The sequence below is a fragment of the Plectropomus leopardus genome, chromosome 7 (assembly GCF_008729295.1).
Source record: "Plectropomus leopardus isolate mb chromosome 7, YSFRI_Pleo_2.0, whole genome shotgun sequence".
In the NCBI taxonomy this organism is placed as follows: domain Eukaryota; kingdom Metazoa; phylum Chordata; class Actinopteri; order Perciformes; family Serranidae; genus Plectropomus; species Plectropomus leopardus.
The window spans coordinates 17,048,591-17,069,396 of NC_056469.1; the positions used below are offsets into that span (position 1 = coordinate 17,048,591).

Consider the following 20,806-nt stretch of genomic DNA (forward strand, 5'->3'; position numbering starts at 1 on the left):
CTACCTGGGGAACAGAGGTGACAAGACGAACTCATATTGTCAAATAATACCTGCCTTTGTCACAGCTCTATCCTATTACCCTACGAGACGGGCATGTCAGCTTCAGGAGGTGGATACACATACAGTGGGGGTTCCACTATCTCATCTGTCTTCATTAAAAGCAGCGCACCACTGGGGGAATAGGAAAATCAACATAGACAGTGCTGCTAATTTATGTATTCATCATTGTTGCTACATGGGAAGCTTTGTTTGTTGCTGTTCCCCATGCCCAATGAAGCTACTCACCAGGCTGATTAACTCTCAGAATTCACACCAGCCACTTCTTTATCTGAAATGGTTTTATTTAAATATAAATATGTGTACAAAGGTACAAGCAACGATAGCTCATTTTTAGCAAATAAAATCCTTAATACATTATTAAAAGAATGAACAAACGAATGGCAATTAGTCGTGTTCCAAAAAAAGCATAGTAACTGCATTCAATGATTGATGAACAACTTAGAGAAGAAAATCTGTGGACCCAAATAAATCAACCAATATAGATACATATGTATATAAAGATACTTTACAGTAGAGCAGCTTACAAGCTGTACATTAAGGCTTATATAAAATATAAAAATAAAGACAAGCGATGATGTTTGCCTCCTCACTTTAAGTGACATTTGTTCTCTCATCAGGCTGCCTGGTAACAGCTTTTTAGACAAATGGCAGTACAGGCGTCCATACTGAAACATCCAGGTTGTGGAATGCAACTGGGCCAGGTGCAGAAACCAATGTCTCAAACATGAAATGGACATGAATATAAACGCTGAAGATTTTCACTAGACACATCATTTGCATGCAACAGAGAGAGAAAGTATGGGCTCAGCCATTTGTACAGATACTTAGTGTTTCAGGGTAGTACTGTTTCTTGTAAACATATTGAGACAATTTGATTGAGTTGTAAAACTTGAGAGTGTATGGTCCGCATTTAGGACTGCCTCGCATGTCTTTTCCCCACCTGAGCCTGCTGAAGATGACGCTGTATTCAAGTTTATTTTAGTTCAAGATTGCCACCATTTTTCCAAACTGCCACCATTGATTGTTCTTGTAAATAGCTTCCTCTTCATTTTACAATCAGAAAACAGTACCAGGGGCAGGACAGCAGTATTCAGCCTCAGCCCCTGTTTCCCCCTATATAATTACAACCATCTTTGGGTTTTTTAATGGCCTTTACTTGTCCATCTTGGTACAACACATAGTTAATATATAGCCCTCCATTAGAATGATGGCTAAAATACACATTCTCCTCGAATCTCCTGCTTTTATCGACCAGTAAACAACACTGCTAAGTCCAACGTGTTAGGGTTATTATCAGAAGAAGCTCCAGGAATACAGCTCAGGCCAGAAGTATTCCACCACTGTTAAAACTTTCCATACAGTACAGTGCCTGCAGCACTTGTTGGTCAGTAGAGCTAGCCTGTTGTGCAGAAAAGTTTGTCTGTCTCTGTGGATAGCTCAGTCTTTTGTGGATGATAGAGACACAAATGTGCTTAGAATTCCTTTCGCATGCCAACAAAACACCAAATGACAGACAACAACAGGTTGTTCATATCTGTTTTTTTCCTCAAATATGTCTTCTTTCAAAGTATTTTAGAGGTCATGATTGACATTTAGTGTTGACACAAAGTAAACTCTGAAAGGCAGGTAAACAGCTACCCCAGTCATTTTGGCCACCCAAATTCAGGAGATGCTTTTGATTTGATTTTCTAGTTGGCCCTTGCACTGACAGAATATCTCCACAGGTTTGGGTGGTCATCATGTAGAGATAACCTGGTGAGGTATCGCACTGTAATCATAAGTTTGACTTGAACATCACAATCTGCTGAATTCTCCAGCTCGGGAGCTCTACAGTTAGCGTTATTGTAGATCCCGCCATCCATCTCAACAAATAAAGGTTGGTAATCCCCTAACCTCTGTAAATCACAAGACTCCGTCCGAATACTGTCCAAGCATGTCCATGAAGGACCGTCCAAGTAAAGTAAGTCTCTGTTCATGTTAGTCCAGCCACACGTTTGTGTGGAGGTGACAATGGTTATCTACTCGCAGCTCCTTTACTTTTCTGTTATTTTGTCCAATCAGACATGCGTCTGCATACGTTGTGAAGGCCGGCCATAGTCAGACTGCTGGGAGGATACTTGTGAAGAGGCGTAAGAGAAGCGAGATGAGCTGGACACCTTGCTGGCCTGATCTGATTGGTCATATGCATCCACCTTCTCATAGGAAGCGGGCTTAACATAGCTGGTGAAGGCGCGACCGTAGGTGGCGGGTAGGTAAGCAGAGCCACTGTAGAGGGGATCAGTGGGATAAATGCTTGCTGGCTGGGCAGGCTGCTGCTGGGCAGCCTGCTGCTGTTCATACGCGGTTCTGCCCGCTGTGGTGGTTGCATATCGGTGGGAGAAGTCATAGACGCGAGGCTGGGTGCCATGCTGCCCGTACATGGGGCTGGGGGAGGGCAGCTGTGATGGAGTGTAGACTGGCCGAGAGTTGGGCACATATTCTGAGAATCCACTGCTGCGAATATGTCGATCTTCATGGCCACGGACATTGTAGTAGCCGTTGGTGGGGTCCTGTGAGAGGGACATAGACAAATAAATAATGAACTTTCCATGATTCAGTGTTATGTATAATGGATGAGAATAATGCACTCTTGTTTTTTTCCAGAATCTTTCTTCAAGGAAGTATTTTCAGTTTTACCTTGATGTCCGATCTCTCGTCCTCCTCCTCTTCCAGGAGGTCGCTGTGTTCTGTGCGCGATGTCCCAGGAGACTCGCTGCTGTTGGGTGCCTGAGGGAAGACCAAGCATTTTTAAAGAATTACTAGGATGAACAAGACCTTGCTTCAATAAGAACAAAACAAAGTCTGAGCATTACATTGCAGTGTTAATGTGAAATTTCCCCAACCATCAATAGAGATATCTACATGGCATACAAAGAAATTTACCATCGGCTCTTTGACATCCTCCTCATCATCATTGCCACGTGTAGCATTGTGATCACTGTGAACAATCTGCACTCTGATGTCACTCTTGGAAAGACGAGTGCATCTTTTACCTGCCGGGATTGGAAAAAAGAGGAGCTTTTACTTGACATCGGCGGGCGAATTTGTACATCAAAAATTGACATAAAAATTCAATTTAATCACAGGGTGAGACGGCACAAAAATTGAACAAAAACTGTTCAATTTTCAGCTCACAAATGAAAAAGACTTTAATCTGTTTGATTTGAAGAATTGGCTGTTGACCCTCTTGCCCATACTAACCATTGAGCTCACCTTTGCCTGTGTGCCTGCAGCAGAGGGAGACCAGAGTGATGACACAGATGAGCAGGACACAGCCACCACCTACAGCTCCACCAACAATTATCAACATAGGCAGGGCTTCTGTAACAAGAACAGTAATAGGAGAAAAGTGCGGCATAGTGGAGGTGGAGGGGGTAGATGGTTGTCAAGAGAAGGGGAGGGATGAGATGAGAGATAGTAGAACATAAGTGTCAGTGTCAAGAACGTGCAGATCAGAGACAAAGAAAGAAAGAGATCCATTCATTTGTCTTGCTAATCCCAGAAACGTCAGCGCCTATATAAATTCATCTGCTGTAAGCCTTGGCCTGCTCACAGCTAGCGTATGCTCACGCGGGCAATCCGGCATCCCACTGCCTGGCTATTGTCTCTAATCTCTCTGAAAGAAGGGTAACAAGGCCTGACATGCAATGAAGCAACAGACAGTAATCTAATTAGAGATTCCAGGAGATACCGCTGCCCATTTCTCTGGAGACCTCACTCTGCTACGTTGATGTAAATTACTGGCGAGGACCTTATTTTTGGTGTCTGCTGCAACAGTGGCTTCCACAAGCATCAGTGTAGTAGTACTACTGCCTGATTTTAAGATCACTTAAAGGGGCTGCAGCCAGAGATGCTGAACTTGGCTATGGGACAGTGATAGAGAATATGAGTCTAACCACAAACGCATGTGGCTTCCTCTAATTGACTTTTGTCCCCAATCAATATCTATGTTATGGGGCAAACATATTCATTAAAGCAACCATCTGCTGATTAAATCATATCGATTAGAGGAGTATAATTAAGATAAGCACAAGACAGGAGCGCTGCTTTCACCTAATCTGGCCAGCTTCACAGGAAGGATTGAGAGGATCACTATAACTTCTGCAGAAGGCTCTGGTGGGGTTTTGTTACTCTTGTCAGTATCCCCTTTTACACTTCCTGTTAAAGGCGGGAATGTCACTCTGTTATTCCACCTCGTCACTCTTTATTAAAGGTATCGTCGCGATTAGGGGTACAGAGTTGTCTTGCCTGTGAGTTGGCAGGTGGTAACAGCACTAGATCAACATCTGTGTAAAAGGGACAGCTGGCAGGACATGACCATGGATGGGATGGGTGTGACGTTTTAACAAGGTGTTATGTGTGGCATCCAACACGCCCCTACAACACGCCCCTACAAACCACGCCCATGGTCGGCCTGCTAAAATGCCACTTGTAGTGACTTAATTTGAGGCCAAATGTAGCAATAATCTACATGAATCAAGGAAATTAAAGGTTACAGCACACACCCATGGATGTATTATAAGGAAGTCACACACCTCAATGCTCAGGTTACTTTACTGACAGTTTCTACGAGTTTTTGATATTTATTATGAGAGTATTTATGAGTTCCGTGCTTTATATTTGTGGTATCCTTATGGAAATGTTCTTTGTTGTACATTAATTGTATATTTTTAACTAATTAAATGTAATAATTATACCAAGATTAATTTTGGATTGAAACATTATATATGATATGACTTTCATTGTTGAAATGCACCTGTTTCATTCTTTGCTAATGAACACGTGATGATTTGAAACTGGGGTGGAGGGCCTCCGACCATTTGATCCGTACCGCCACTTCCATTCAATGCTAAAAATAAATGTAAACTAAAAATGTCGACAGCAATTACTTTTCTGAGATAACACCGAAGGCTACGCATGTCCGAGTCAGGTTCAGGGTCAGTGAACACAACACGTGAGGTTACGTGCCGTCGCGCGATAACATTGGGGTTTGATTGACAAGTGATATGCATCATGGCGAGTGCCAAGACCAGGAAGGTGGATGCTGAATGCCGCTTTTTTTTCAGGAGAAATGGACAAACGACTATTTTTTCGATTAAGGATAAGGCAAACTTTGGCTAGTTTGTGGCGTGGCGCTGGCAGAGACGAAAAAGGCCAATCTCGAGCGTCGTTACAGCGGGAAACCTGCTAAACTGGAGGAGTTGAGGACAAATGCGTTTTGATAAAATTAACGCTCTTTGTGGGAGTTGGGTTTCCCAACATTCAGCTGTCAGAAGACCACAGACCGACAGAGACAATGTTAGGAGGACAAGTTTTGTGGTGAGTCAATTAATAGAAGCTGAAACCTCATGTTTGTGAAGCATTGCCTCGAGAGTTTGTGAATGTTTTTGAGTGTAATTTACTTATAATGAAATTGTGATAACTGTGGGTTTTTAATACTAAATGTATAATTGTTGCATTATATATGTTCATAAATTGAACGGAGGACTTCATAAAAATTGAATTGGTCTTTGATATGAAAAAGGTTCACCATCCCCGATTTAAAACAAACAACTGATAAAGTGTTGAGCGAAACGCGTTGTTTGCTCCTTTTTTAAAAAAAAAGTAAAAATAGAATTAAAAAAAGTAAATAAAATAAGCTTCAGCTTGAACATCCTGGTGAGTGCCTGAACTTTAATTTCCTTGATTCATGTGACCCTGCACCCAAGGAGAGAAGCACTTCTGTGCATGCGGTTTCTTTGTTTTTTTTGTTGTAATAATCCAGTTTATTTGTCTTTAGTCATATACATGAACACGTGATTTACCTTATAAGTATCAAGATTTAACACTTATCCTTATCCTAACCTCAGCTACCTCTCTTTAACCTAAAACTTCGAGGCTACCTATACACAAACTTAGAGTTTTCTTTAGGGCTTACATTTCCAGAGCAGTTAGCAAATGGGTCTGATTGTAGACTGATGATAGGCGAGTCAGGTAGCTGCTCCAGCTGCAGCTACCTACTCAGATTTATGATGCTGCTAACAACAGTTAGCAGCTAACTCAAGGAAGAACCAATGCAGCCGAAAATGTCTAAAAAATTGGGAAAACAATAAGGTCCAGGAGCTCCTTACCCTCTGAGCAGAGGGTAAGATCAGCCTCTCTATAACAGAGACAGTAAATGGCTGTTATTTTCATTTTATGCCATTGTTATTGTTTAGAAAGTGCTGTCGACTTGCATGTTATATTTGGCTGGCACACTCAAGGCTGAAATTATGCCTCTTTTGATTCCTTTTGATGCTGGCTAGCAACCTAAAATCACATACTTGGGCAGCGTGATGCTGGCGTTGTTTGATTCTGTGCACAAGAGCCTAGGCAGCTTAGCTGCCCTATTTCATAATATCTGTTAAAAAAAAGGGCTAGAGCGTACCTTGCTCCTTCAGCGTCACCAGGGCGGTGCCGGTGCCAAAGCGGTTCCAAGCAGTGCAGTTGTAGCGCAGCTGGAAATCCTGCGCCAGAGTCTCGGACAGCACCAGGGAGGAAAGGACGCCATGGTCACTTGTCACTGTTTGCACTGAGTAACGACCGGTGGAGCCGGAGGACAGTGTCATGTCTCCAAAGGTCCAAACCTGTTGAGAGGAGCAGGAGAAAAGACATCAGGGAGTAAGTCACTTTTTTTTTGAAGAATTCCTCACCAACGAACAAAGCGGAGGCCTGCCTAGCTGTTTATCCTTAGATCCCGGCCTACCGCTGACTGAACACCAGTTTCTCTCTCTGTTCTGCTTTCCTCTCTGCCGACCTCTGAGGTGCTCCGTGGCTGACACAGCTCACAGGCTCATGTTTAAGCTGCCTCCCACGTCTGCCCTGCAGGTGAGGCCTAAGGAGGGTTAGGTAGCTGCGCTATGAAATAAGGCTCCTCTCTGCCATCTGTAGTGCAGGGCCAGCAGGGCACCTGTCTCTCACTCCTCTTCACACCCTAATTATCCTCTCTCAGCCCAGCATACGTTCAGCAGTTCAACAGGGTCAGCCGAGTGATGCCTCTTGGGCTGCTAATTGAATGCGGTTTGGCTGAAACCTGCAGGAAGCCGGCCTCCCACAGCTCCCCCAACTCGACTGTCTCTCCAGTCAATGTCGATGCAATTACAGTTGTGAATGTGTGCGTATTTGTTAGCGTGCGAGGCGGAGATGTGTTGGTGCAAAAGGTGTGAAGGTGAGGTCAGGGGTAAAGCTACACCGACTGATCGCTCTCATGCGGGTGTGGCTCAGAGGAACGGGGGAGTATATAAGTTCCCAAACATAAGTGAGTGACGCGGAACACAAATAAGAGGTGCACTTACAATCTTATCAGGCGGGGGGCTGCTTCCCACCCGGCACTCCAACTTGCCCTTGGAGTGCTTAACAGCGTGCTGCGTGGCGTCCGCTGTGATGATAGGTGGGCCTGGTGAGAGGAAGAAAGAAATGGAGTGAGCGTAGGAGAGAATCGGAATAAAAAAAGTGGAATATTGACCAATGCAAAATTGTCATATCAATTTTGAAGCTACTTGTTCAATTCACGAGTGCAAACAATACAAGCAACCCTGCGTCCTCTGAAAAGAAGCCGCTCACCGTTTACAGTTAGAGTGACATCTCTTTCTGCAACACCAATCCGGGGTACGATGGCCTTGCAGGTGTATGTTCCAGCATCCTCCTGGGTAACAGCCTTCAGCTGCAAGGTGTTGCCATTACTGAGCACCTGGTGAGAAATCCAGAGAGACAAGTGAGAAGTGTGTTAGGGAGGGAAGGAGACAGAAAGCAAGAGAAAGAGGGAGGCAGTGGGGAGAAGAGGCAGACAAAGGAAACCAGGACCTTTATCAGTGGCCCACTCATTGTGGAGGCAGCACAGAGGTGGGCTGACCATTGTAACAAATGCTGGTGGTTTGAGTTTAATTTCATTGTGAAGAGCTTTAATCACAGCATTAAGCACTCCAGCCACTGCTGAGTGACCGTGCTGCTGGGGAGATTGTTGTAATTAAACAGTGGGGACAGAGCGGAGCGCACTATGGTGTGAGTGGGCCCTAGCCTTTGGAGCAGCTACACTCACTCACTCCTTAGCTCATTGATCCTGTCATTCCATCAAGCTGTGATTAATCCATTTACCCCCACTCTGTCCCCCCCCTCCCCACCCCCCCACACCCCCCCCCACTGCTCTCACTCTCTCCGATTTTTTATTTCAACACACTTATGGAATAACCCAATTAATCCATTACTCGTGGCTGTGTGAGGGACAGTGGCAGTGGGTGGATTAGAAAAATGCCTGCACTTTTCCCTCAGAGGGGCTGAAAGTGTTCACTCTTTGAGATGACAGCATCGCTTACGCCGTCCCGCAGCATTCTTTACTGGGGGTGTTTTTTCTCCAGCATCGCCTAAGAAATTATATTAGTTGCCAGGAGAGAGGCTCCTATGGGATGCCCCCACTGATGGTGTGTGCGCTGAAAGACTTTTACCAGGATGATGTAAAGTGAAGGTGGAAATGTCCCATTTGTTCCACCTACAAAATTGACTTTGAGGAAATGGATACTCATGTGCAACGGGGCCTTTTTTAATGTCTAAGAGGCAGGAATGCTGCAGTAATTCTGCAACCGCAGCTTAGCTTGCCGGTTGACTGTCTGATTGATTGATTGATCAATTGATTAGAGTTATGACAGCATGTCATGTGCTCTTATGATGCTGTATGAATGTGTCAGTGGACAGACAGTTTTCTGCCAGAGGCTTTAGCCCTCAGGGAGCACGGAGAGAGGAGGTGTTGAAGATTCAGCCTGAAAAAGAATGTGTGGGGGGGAAAGTGTGAGAGATTCATGCCTCAAGGCCATGTGTGAATGTTTCTCTCCAGAGGGATGGTGTTGATGGGTGGTGTTGAAGCTTTACAGCCAAAATAAGGTGGTGACTAGTGTTTTTTGCCTTACCACGCTGGAGCCCTGCTTGGTCCAGGCCAGGGTCAGCGGAGGGTTTCCAGTCCACGCACAAGTAAAGGCTGCATCCATGCCTATATCCACTGTCATTGGCTTCGGCTCCGACAGCAGTCTGGGGCCAACTAGAGTGAAGCAACGCAGTTACAATCAATAAGAGGCTGCTTTTACAATAGCATACACCTCGTGAAAAGCTCAAAATACATAGCCACTCTGTATATATTAAACTCACACTGGACATCGACCAGGGTGCTGACATTGGTGCTGCCCACAGAGTTGGACACCTCACAGGAGACGGGGTCTGTGAAGTAAGAGTAGTCCACCGTCACCTCAAGGCTGTCCCCATTTGCTTCAGAGATGGGGACTCCTCCTTTCGACCACCTGGGACGGATGAATAATCACATTATACAGTTGCATTAGTTCAGGGAAGGTGCTTAGCCAGGCGTATCAAAGTGGCTATTAGCCGTTTCACGGCTTGTGCCAATCACAATCAAACGCTGCCAATCAAGCAGTCCACAATGAATCTACGAAACACTTGTAATGCTTTTTTTGGATGACATCTTTACTCTGGTTGGCATGTTGGCACGATATAATGTCTTGAGGTTGTTTTGTGATAGCGCTGCACCATAATTTTTGCCTGCTGGATCTGCATGCATGGTGGCAGGATCAGAGTGAAATATTGAGATTAAAATGCATGGATGGATACCTGTATCCAGTGATTTCAGGATTGGCCGAGGCAGAGCAGATGAAGAGAACTTTGGCTCCCTCGGTTACAGTCTGAGGCTGGACTGATAGAGTCACTGAAGGAGGGTCTGTGAGGAGAAGAACCTTTATGTTACTGACACAAATTGGATTTAGTAATCTTATTTGTAGCATTCACCTTTTAACAGTGCAAGAGAATCAAATGTGCTTTATAGATTACTGCACGTAGCATGCACTCTGTTTCAGCACAGGAAAGCTGATGCGGGGACACTCACGCTGGACGTTGATAGTGACCGATGTCTGTCGTCCAGCTGGGGCAGCTGGGTTAAGAACCCTGCAGGTGTAGGTGCGTCCAGAGTCACTATCCTCAGGGACGATTGGAAGCATACTGACAGCCGACTCCCTCTTTCCATCCTCCATCCGTGCCTGCAGGGTTGCACAACTGTTAGGTGCTGCTGGACGTCCAAGCAACAGTTTACAAACTATGCTTTTAAAAGAGACTCGGTTACAATAGAACAGACTGAGCACCAGCTCGTTGGCGCAGAGGCGAGTCACTTCACATCACTTAGGAATATCTCTATGACACTGCAGTCTTATTTTTTCATGTGTGAGGCATTAAAATTGCCATCCCGTTCTTTGGCATGGCAGTTAAATCATATATTTTATGATGCAGCAGGGGATATTGTGCTGTTCCCACATTTCTGAGAGTGTTCCCCGTCAGCGCTCCTTGTTTGTCATCATCTTTTAAATCTATTTACTGCTCACAGAAATCAATACGCCTAAGTGAGGAAAGGTGTAGATTCTGAGGATATGGCTCACTGCGCTCTCACTTTCTCCCTCTCTTCCTCATACACACACGCATAAAGAAAAAAACTGTGATGGCCGAGGTGCCTGAGTGTCTGTTTTTTTGGGTGGTGACAGTGAGGAAGAAGTGCCACACATCTTAGCAAGGGCAAGCTAAGCCTTTTCCCTGGACAGCCAAATCAATGGACGTAGGTTTTCACTTCCTCAGCCAGACACACAAAAAGCACTTTTATGCTAGATCAAATCACATCACTGGCTGTCACCACCCCTCACCAGGACAAAGCTTTCTCTGCCCCCAGTCCCATATCTTAATGTTGTAAAATGTTCTGTTTTTCACAAAGCTATCTCACTAGTTAACTCTATATTTTTTTTCCCCCTGTATTCTTCTTTTCCTCTCCTCCCTCCCCTCTCCAATACTCTTCCCTCCCTTCTCACTGCAGGCTCTCGCCTCCTTAAATGTGGCGTTTAGCGTCGTTTAGCGTGGTCAGAGAGCATGAAAAATGTGACACTTTCCCAGCCGTGGCTGGCTTACGCTCTGGCGCATCCCCATTGTGTTTCTGCATTGTTGTGGGTGATTTCTCTGCAGAAACTCTACTGTATGAAACACTCATGCCTGTCTGAGCTTTGGCATGCTCCAGTTATGCTGTAGTGTCGCTGCATTAGTGAGCAAAGGGGGGTGGAGGGGGTTAGCGAGTGAGGTGGCGGAGGCGGAGGAGGAGGGGAGGATGGGGAGGGGGGGTCAGGCATGAGTGAAAATGGGAGGGGGACTGCAGAGAGTGAGCGAACAAATTGTGCGAGAGAAGGGTGGTGATAGAAAGAAAAAAAAATGAGACCATGTAAGAAAGATGAGAAAAACAAAAAGAGGAGTATCATACCCTGAGAGAAAATATTTCTGTTTTGAATAGCTTTGCATTTATTTCTGCCTGCTGTTACGTGTTGTAATATTGTGTGGGTGTTAATGATTGAATGATAATGCCGGGCATAGATGTGTTCTCACCGCACCTTGGAATAAATTGCAGTCTCCATGACCTCCCCATCTCTGTACCAGGTGATCTCAGCAGCAGGTTTGGCTCCCGAGGCCCTGCAGGTGAGATTGTGCGGTGTGTGGGCCTTAAGACGTACAACAGGGCCACCCTCCACCACAGGGTCTGAAGGAGGAACTGTAAAACAGAACAAACATACCACTCAAAACAAATCACAAAAAAACTCATTACAGCTCCAGGCCAGCACAGAGCCACAAACAAGTCATACTGTTATTGAGCTCGCTGTTGCTCTTAGCTCAGCATCAATATATCGCAACAGCAAAAGAGGCAAACACTATCTTCTTATGGCCATGTGTCTGTTTAACAAGGTGTAGTTTGAGACAGGAGAAACGAGCAAGAACAGTTGTCATTTGGAGGAAAAACAGACTCAACCATATTTATTTCCTTTCTTGGGACTAGCATTATTACTCTATTTGCTCTTACTGTTGCAGAGTGATGTTTCAACTGAATTGCTTATTTGTTCATTTATTTGCATGGTTTCGCACGCACCACTGGCAAGCCAAGCGTGCCACCCCTGATGAAGGCGTCTATCTCCCCAACCAATATGAGAAGGCGTAAACATGGGGTTTGTGCTGGCCTTTCTCGCTCCCTCCACCGAACCAATTTCACTGTGTGTATCTGAATTGTCAGAGGTCCTTCCGCTGCCGCGGCACGGACACTAATGGAATCCGAGTGCTAGGTGATTTTAATTTCCATGCCGATTCCCCTGACTGCACTCCCGCCGTTGACTCCTTTGACTGTTCAGGATTGCTTTGGTCTCATCTGGCCACATTGATTTACACACACACACACACACACACACACACATACAGGCATGTGCACACACATGCACAGTAAAAGCCGCCTTCTCTCTCTGACGCTCTTACATCCACACATAAACATAAAGTGCAGGCTCCTGAGTGATGCACCTGATTTCCTTTATATATTTATGAAATGCAGATCATGTTCATAAACCACTAGCCTTGCTCTTTCAAAGAACATTAAATGTAAAGGTGGCAATTTCATCAACTTTTTTTTGCAGCCTCCACATGGATATCTGTGTGTGGGCATGTGGTGAGGGCAGTGCTTTGTGCCGCTCTGCGTGGCTTTGACAGTGACACCACACACAAAAAGGTGGGCCGATGAACACGGGTGAGCTTTTTGAATCTATTCATTTAGTTGAAATGTTCCTTCGTAGCGCTTGTGATCTCAGTCTGCTTGCCTTTCTGTGGCAGCTCTGTCTGTGCCACTCGTCACCCTGCCTCAGTGAGCTCAGAATGCACATCAAATGGCAACAGATAGATTCAAGGACAACAGGCTATGTGGTGAAAGCTCTGCATTGCTGCCATAAGTTGCCTCTAATTTCCCTTCTGTCTGTATAACACTTGCATGCAGCTGAATATATGGACAGTTGACAGGACTAATTAATAGAGTGATATCCCTCTGCATGCCACCAGATGCCAGCAGTGCTTTGCTGAATCCAATTCCCATAAGACCTGGCCCTCCTCTTCACCCCCACCTCTGAACGTCTGTGTGAAGAAGTAGATCACTCACATCATGTTAATGTAAAAACCGCCTTGCGGTTGACAAATGTTGTGGCTCACTGTAAAATGTGCTAACTGTGCAAACCCTGACTTTCAAGCGAGTACGCAACTCATTTGTGACTGCAGCAATCACATTATCCTCGACGTCCACAGTCTTGATTATGGCTACTGAGAGCAAAGGGGTTTCCTTTTTTTTTCTCTAGATAAATCTCTTGGCTGAGCCTTTCTTGATTTGAATCAGACTTTTAGGACATGATTGAAACCAGGAAACTAGATTTGCAACGGGGTTATCTTTGAGTGGTGATAAGAGATTGTTTCATGAATTGCATGTTGATGTATTTTTTATTCGCCTATGTTAAGTTTTAAATGTGATTATCTTTTGTGTCTTATACACGTGTTCTTTGTAGATTTGTCTCCATGTTTCTGTGCTTTGTGATGAAGACACTCCCCTGATTGTTCCCGAGCATTGCCAGCCTGCAGGCCTTGGCACGAGGGCTGGCTGTGAGGATCATGCCTGAGCTGTGTATCTTACCTAGTACAGTGAGCTTGGCACGGTGGGAGCGCAGTGCCGCCTGTGTAGCCTGACACTCATACACCGCGTCATCCTCCAACTCTGCCGAATCGATCAGCAAGCTGTGCTCGCCTGATAGCGGGTCGCCCATTAAGGAATAGCGCGTCCAGCCTGCGTGAAGCCAGCACAGAGAATAGAGTCAGAGACAAACAAACCACCCAACAACAAACACGTAATGAAAGGACTATAAAATGAACAGACTTGTGCTTTGAACAAAGGCAAGAGAAACGTGGCAAGGCTCTTTAAGACACAAATGAAAGCAAGCAGCACCTCACTGAGCCAGGCATTGAGCCGTTGTGTTAACAGAGCAGCGTGATGCTGGAAATGCAACACGTGAGAAGGCTGCTGCATGAGGAGTCTGTCCTTTAAAGACAGACACAATAAAGATGGGGTGGCTAAGGTCAAGAGGAAGCCTCTCCACCTTCTCTCTAGTCCGACACACATTTTAAATGTCAGTTCGTGACAAAAGCCAATTGATTATCTACCTTCCTACAAGACCCTTAAAATGCTAAACAACAAATTAAAGTTCGGTGTGTGCAGCAGTAGCCGACCTGTCTGCAGTACATTGTTCTCTAAGCATTCATTTGCGTAAAACTTCAGCGGTTGACATAGAGAGACTTGGTTTCTAATGAGACCTGGCATTGATCGTGGAAGACAGACAGAGACAGAGAGAGCAATAAACACCCGGAAAGCAGCAGAGAAAAGAGAGACAGAAATAAGAGGTCAGGGATAATACCTGGTAGGTCTCTCTCTCCACCCAGTGCAAGGCCATCTTTGGTCCATTGTACCATTCCTCGATAACCCACGATGACGCAGGGTAGAGTCACCGACTGACCAGATACAACCACTTGGTCCTGGGGCTGCTGGGAGAAGTAGGCTGCTTGGGTGGCTGCTGCAAGAAAACAGAAAAGACTTGAATAAAACGTCCATATTTTCATGGTGATAGATGGACCACTCATACTGAACCTCACAAAATAGCTATAAAGTATATAGGTGCGCAGAATACTGCTAATGGCGTTTCAGAGAATGTAATGGCGGTAGGTTTCTGCAGCGCCAGCAAAGATGTAGCATGAAAAAAGTGAAACTTGCACTGTAAGGGGTGTGGAAAAAGTGAGCCTGAAAGAGGGCAGACTTCCCTGAAGTGGTCTGCTCACTCTCTTGTTTTCATGACACTTGCTGAGAGAAAGGACAAGGCCGGCATGTGTGAAAATATTATTTTTTTTCCCCCTCCATAAATGTGGCTTCTAAGAGGAAGAGTCAGCTGCACCTCATAACTTATTTAACTCTTTCTCAAGACCATATGGTTATGTGCTCGCTGACATGAAGCAAACACACTTCTGGGGAGAAAAATCTGCCACTCTTTCAGTGCGCTTTTTGTAAAAATGGATGTTAAACAATCAAAACTCCATTAAAGTTCCCAGGGGACCCATCCGTTTGAGCCTGCTGAAAGTCAGCGGAGACACCTGCCGTCGTTCTGCTGCTGTGTTTAAGCATGGCACACGGTCTCACCGGATTGGCTGGCCTGCCTTCACACGCAAACAGAAACGCAGCGTGAATATGGATCCGTGCTTCCAACTGTTTGTGCCACTATGCTAAAGATTGAGTATTACAAACCCTACTGGCAGGGGAAGATGGCAAGACTCCAGAGGTAACTAATCCGTAGGGGAAGGTAGGAGGAGAGGGAGAGAGGCAGTTGCTTGGTTATCTAAGTGGGGTGTCTGTTTGAGTCGGGGAAGAGGACTTAAAAAAACCTTGCCTCATTCTCCTTCTCTCTTTCTTTGTTGCTCAGTGGAGAATGGAAGGGAAGGGGGACAGAGGAAGATAAAGAGCGTTCTATTCAGGCAGTGCTAAGCCCCCCCTGAACTGCTTCTCTTGGTGGGAGCGCTTAAACAGACAGGGTTGCTCACCCCCCCCCCCCCCCAGCCAAGAAAGCCGCTGAAAGGAGGGCAACATACGGTGGCCAGAGACGTGCTATTGTCCCCTTGTCCCTCTCTTTTAATAGGCCTCTTCATTTCCAATCAATCCTGCTAAATGCAAGTTTAATAGCTTTTCAATAGCAGCTTTTCCCCCCAGAGGGTAGCTGGGATTTTCTCTCTCTCTCACCCCTTTTCTCTTTCCCGTCTCTCCCCCCCTCTTTCTAGCTCCATTCTCTCTAGTTTTTCTTTCTTTTTGAAAGATTGGTGGGGGCTTCCAGGTTGTTGGCAGTGTTTATTCCGCACTCAATTATCCACTTCATCTCAGGGTGCACCACAGACTGAACCCTGCCCCTCGCCTCCCCTCTCCCTTTGCACCCTCCTGTCTCTGTCACCCAACAGCACAATTAGAGCCGCCAAACAGTGAGTTCATCAGGAACGTGAGTCCGCCACGGCTCAGACCGCTGTGCGTCTCAACAACTGCCTCCTAAAAAAACCCGATTTTCACATGTGCCCATTCTTTTTCTCCATCTGGGCCAAAGGAGATGTTAATAGATAGGCAAACAGAAAAAAGATCAGAGAACAAAGCATGTTAGTTCACCACTAACGTCTTCCCTGTACATCATTTTACCAAAGTGTCTGAAAAGCCTATTGAGCTGTGGGTGCAAACAGGTAGGCTGTATGTGTGTCACGCACCGTGGATCAAAAGAGGCCAATTTGAGAGCGTCAATGAGAAGTGAAACGTCTTCTAGCTCAGGCTATTAGGCGTTTAGCGAAGGCTGGCATTTTCCCATCATACCTTCAAAAAATGCTGTTTTCACAGTTTGCCCGCCTGTCCCTAACATTCTGCCTTTATGAGCTATTGAGCGTTTTCATATGCCTCCTCTTGCAGAGCGAGTTTGACGTTTTGCTCTTTGTACTTGCAACAGTACACACATTGATTGCAATTAAGTATCTTGCCCTGAGTATCTAAATGTTTACAATTGGTAATAATTCTCTGCATTGGCTGATTGTTTGGATGGATTACATGCATTCAATTGTTTCCCTTTACCTCACCCACATGCAATTTCTCACGCTTACATATGGCAATTAAAGTCACGCGCTAACTCACATACAAACGCAGGCGTACAAATATAGAGTACGGAGACATGTGCTGTAGCGAATGTCTTCACACCATATGAGTGATTCATTGCTCTCCAGATCCCTTATTGAAAATGCTCAACAGAACATCTCGACTGGCTAATGACTCATGCCAGATTCCTTTAATTCCTCCTTGCTGAATTAGACAATTCTTTGACGGTGTATTAGCAGCTTAATTACATGAATACATTTCTGACGGGGAGAGAGGGAGGAACAGAACCAGACAAAGAAACGGTGGTGGAGAGGCAGTCAGAAGAAGTAGGGAGCTGTGGGTGTGAGGAGGCTTGTTCTTGGTGTGCTGCTGCAGCGCCACATACGCACATACACACACAAAAAAAAGCGCCATCGCTTTCAGTGTTTTCACCAGACTCAAAATGAGGAGCCCGTTTGTTGGCTGCAATTGAATTGCGTTTGAAAAGAAAGATTTGAATCCCCCTTGAAATCCAAACATTTCTGCAGTAGATGTGAGTTTATTTACCATGTCGCCTTGAATGTTACGCAGGTAAATATGTGCAGTGTAGATTAGTTGTACCACATGCAGCGTGCTTAATGTTACTTTAAAAGGCAGTTAAATTTTAGATTTATGAGGCCTCGTTGTAAAAAAAATGCAACATTTACACAATTTCTCACCTTTCCTGTGTGTGTATGGGTGTGTGTGTGCTTTTCCATCCCCCAGTAACAAGGTCAAAACACATTTGGCCTGATACATTTTAATCCGGATTTCTCAAAATGGAATATCATTTCACGCTGCTGGATGCACATGGGGCTAAGTTTATGTGTGTGTGCTTTTCTGCCCGACAGTGTGAGCCCAGAGTGTGTTTGTGTCTAAAAATTGTACTATGTATGTTTATGTCTGTGTGTGTGTGTGTGTGTGCATCAGAATGTGTGTATGAGTGTGGAGGGTGGGGCAGTGTTAATGGGGAAAGCGACTTGTCAGGCACTGGAGGGCACATTTAGCAGTTACTTTGACACAGTGACTTTGCTGTCGCCGTCACATGGTCGGAGTTAAGTGCAAAACAGCCTCTCCGACTTGGACACAACCTATTAAAGAGCTTTGCGTCGACCATGGCGCTGCCTGCACTCTCTCTCCCACATCTGAGCTGATAGGGATACACTGACATCAGGAAGGATCAGGAAGAGATGGACAGATGTCAGCAATGATCCGTCCACCACTGGACATCTGCCTTGATAGAATTAGATAGAACCAGTCAGTGTGTATGCGTGTGTGTGTGTGTGTGTGTGTGTGTGTGTGTGTGTGTGTGTGCGCTGAAAATGGGTGTTTGTAAGCGCCAGCCATGATGCTAAAGACTGAGAAAGATAATGGCACTGCAGATGACCTTTAGATAAAATGAGGATCTAACACACACAATGCAGAGCATTTACTACCAAGTCACCACACTCATAATCTTTTACGCCATTTTTGTAATCTGACAAAAAAAAAAAAAAGAAGACGATGGCCATAAATCAATTTAACCCAGCTTCAAAAAAGTAATCTCCTTCAAATAAACCATAAAATAGCGCCAGACTCTTGTTTGTAACAGCTCAGGCAATGCACTCTGTCCATTTCCCCGTGTTGCTACAATGACACTCCACTGCATATGTTCGTTCCCTCTAAGAGGCTCCAAGCTGCGTTCGCAGAGAGTCACTATTTTAGTCCTGATTTTATTCCATGTCCTCATTCCCATCCAGTGCAAAGAGTGCAACATCCAGTCCTGTGGGGTCTATAAATATAAGTGCTCTCAACTTGACTGGACAATTTGCTCTGTGCAGTAATAATTCAAAATGTTAAAAAATAGCGCCTGATATCTACTTTTTTTGCCCCGGTGGTAGAAGCAGAATCCTGTGCCCAGCTGGTGTTGAGTTTTCCACAATAAGAGCCAGAGAGGAGAAAATGAGGAGGAAAAACAGCCCTAAAAAAAAAAAAAAACGGCACAAAACAAGGCAATTGGCAAAAAAGTGTCAAGCTTGGAATAAACAACCCCTTTCCCCAAATGCCATCCATTGTGCCTTGTCTAGATAAGGCTTCTAAATCGGGCTGGAAAATGCAAGCTCCATTTCTCTCTGTATGGAATTATTATCCCTTTGTTTTGAGTCAGGCTCTTTTGTCTTCCCCTTCCTGTGCATGTGTGTGCTTGTGTGTGTGTGTGTGTGTGTACAAACAGATAGTAATGCTGAGGTAGCTGAACCAAAGAGTATGTCCCAAAGGGGACCCTGCACCCATCTCATGTTTGATCTGGCTCCTAAGCTCATTACCATGACTCCGACAGAACTTCTGAGGGCTTGAAGGGGACTAATACCACCCACCAACTTGTGGCGGAGTGACGACCAACACATGCACTGCGTGTGTGTGGAACCTCTGTTTTTCTTTGACTTGGACCGTTGCAAACTGCTCTGCAGATGGCCTCTTCTCTCATACCTCAGTGTGTCCCGGCCTCTCTTCAATCCTTTCTCTCCCACGTTGCATTCCAGCTGCACTCCCACCCACCCACTCTCGCTATCTTTTCTCCCACTCTGCGTTTTTGTGCCCAAATTGCAGTCTAACAGCTTTTTAAGAGCTGTTTTGCTAGAGTTTAATCCTCCTAGCCTCCTCTTTCAGCCTTTATTCCATTGTGAAAATCTTGGCTCAGACCTAGACCCTTTTTAGAGAGTGGACCCGCTCATCCACCCAGCCCCCCCTGCTGCTCGGCTGATACCCCCACCCAGGGCATTCTCCTCCATTCCTCTACAATCCAGACCCATCCTCTCATTCCTCTGTTTATCACTCATACGTCTACAGTCAGTGAGCTGTGATCCTTGAAATCAATGCCTAGCGAGGCCCCCCTTTGAGAGTTATGTAAGGTGTTACTAATTGTTGATTTGCTTTCTTCATGGCTCTTTCTGCCATCACTCTGCTTTTCCAGACTCCGTGTCAGCTGTCGTCTCTTGCCAGCCTCTCCCTTGCACTTTCTCTCCCCATCTCTTCCTCTCCCTTCCGTCCTGTATCCCCTGTCCCTCTCTCTCACTCTCTGCATCCCCGGTGTGAAAATCACAGGGGTTTGTGTCAGCTTGTCAACACAACGCTCAAGACAGCAGGGTAAGGGAAACAACAGGAAGAGAAAAAAAGAGAGCCACTACATGTTAGAAAGACCGGAAAAAACTGAGGTAAGGTAAAAATGGAAAAAGTGGGCTCCTGTCAGCTTCCAATTGCAAAGGAGCGGGCCATGAGAGGGGATTGATGGAACGCTGTAATCAGTCTGTCTCCGAGGCTGTCACCACGAGGTTTTTCTCTGCTGGAATAGGGCACTGCACACATCAGGGCAGCAGTGAGGCTGATCGCATGGGCGAACAGCAGCAGAGTTTCTCCCCGGGTACCTGCTACAGCAGATGCAGTGGATAGAGTAATAGAGTGGTATGCATACAAGGAGGAGGGGAAAAAAGGAGGAGGCTGTGAGAGGGGGGGGGGACCAAGAGTGCTGATGTGACATAGTCAGTGTGTGAGCGCATGTGAATGGTTCAGTGTGCTGCAGTGCCCGACAATGTGCCATAAATACACTCATTCTTATAGTGTCTCCTCACACTTGCCGCACACACACATGCACACTCACTGTCACAGTCCCATATCTTTGGGGTTTCTAGTGGGCACAAGCATCTCTCTGAGTATAATTCTAGCACAGCTTTTAAACAGCTCCCCCACTCTGAAGCCAACAGCCAAAGAGCTGAGAGCTGACTCCATGTAGACAGATAGCAAGTGACTGGCTGGCTGGCAGGAGGACAGGAAATAAAAAGCCATATAAAAAAAGAGAGAAAAGGGGAGGGAGCCAGTGGTGGCGGTATGAAATTGTCTGTACACATCAGCCAGCCGTGTTGACAAGATGTTGATTGAGCTGGTCTTGTCATTTCGTGTCATTCCTGCTTACCCCCTGGTGTTTTCACTGCAAGACAGCTGCTGGCTGGATCTGTGTCACAGTTCCAGCCCTTTTCTGTCCCCCCTCTGCTTCTTTCTCTCAGTTCCTCACTATTCCTCTCTCTGTCTGTATCCCAATTTTCCTCTCTGGCTCCCTCCCCCCTTCGCTTTCCCCTGTGTTTGGATGGAAGGGCTTTCAGTATAATT

At 45.6% G+C, this 20,806-nt stretch overlaps 1 protein-coding gene across 3 annotated transcripts in view; it reads right to left on the bottom strand.

The window, feature by feature from the left end:
* Positions 1–45: 45 nt before the first annotated feature.
* The window catches only part of kirrel3l (kirre like nephrin family adhesion molecule 3, like), a 36,176-nt gene continuing 15,415 nt past the window's right edge, over positions 46–20,806 (bottom strand). The window contains exons 2-15 of one of the 3 annotated variants that reach the window (XM_042490509.1): positions 14,400–14,552; positions 13,625–13,774; positions 11,529–11,686; positions 9,998–10,148; positions 9,727–9,832; positions 9,253–9,401; positions 9,018–9,145; positions 7,681–7,807; positions 7,413–7,513; positions 6,506–6,704; positions 3,301–3,420; positions 2,983–3,092; positions 2,737–2,826; positions 46–2,609 (exon numbers count right to left, since the gene is read on the bottom strand). In XM_042490509.1, coding sequence (XP_042346443.1) covers positions 2,118–2,609; positions 2,737–2,826; positions 2,983–3,092; positions 3,301–3,420; positions 6,506–6,704; positions 7,413–7,513; positions 7,681–7,807; positions 9,018–9,145; positions 9,253–9,401; positions 9,727–9,832; positions 9,998–10,148; positions 11,529–11,686; positions 13,625–13,774; positions 14,400–14,552 — 2,234 coding nt within the window. In that variant the 3' untranslated portion in view covers positions 46–2,117. Of the gene's footprint in view, positions 2,610–2,736; positions 2,827–2,982; positions 3,093–3,300; positions 3,421–6,505; positions 6,705–7,412; positions 7,514–7,680; positions 7,808–9,017; positions 9,146–9,252; positions 9,402–9,726; positions 9,833–9,997; positions 10,149–11,528; positions 11,687–13,624; positions 13,775–14,399; positions 14,556–20,806 lie in introns of all 3 variants that reach the window. The other 2 variants (XM_042490510.1, XM_042490508.1) reach the window with 2 other exon arrangements.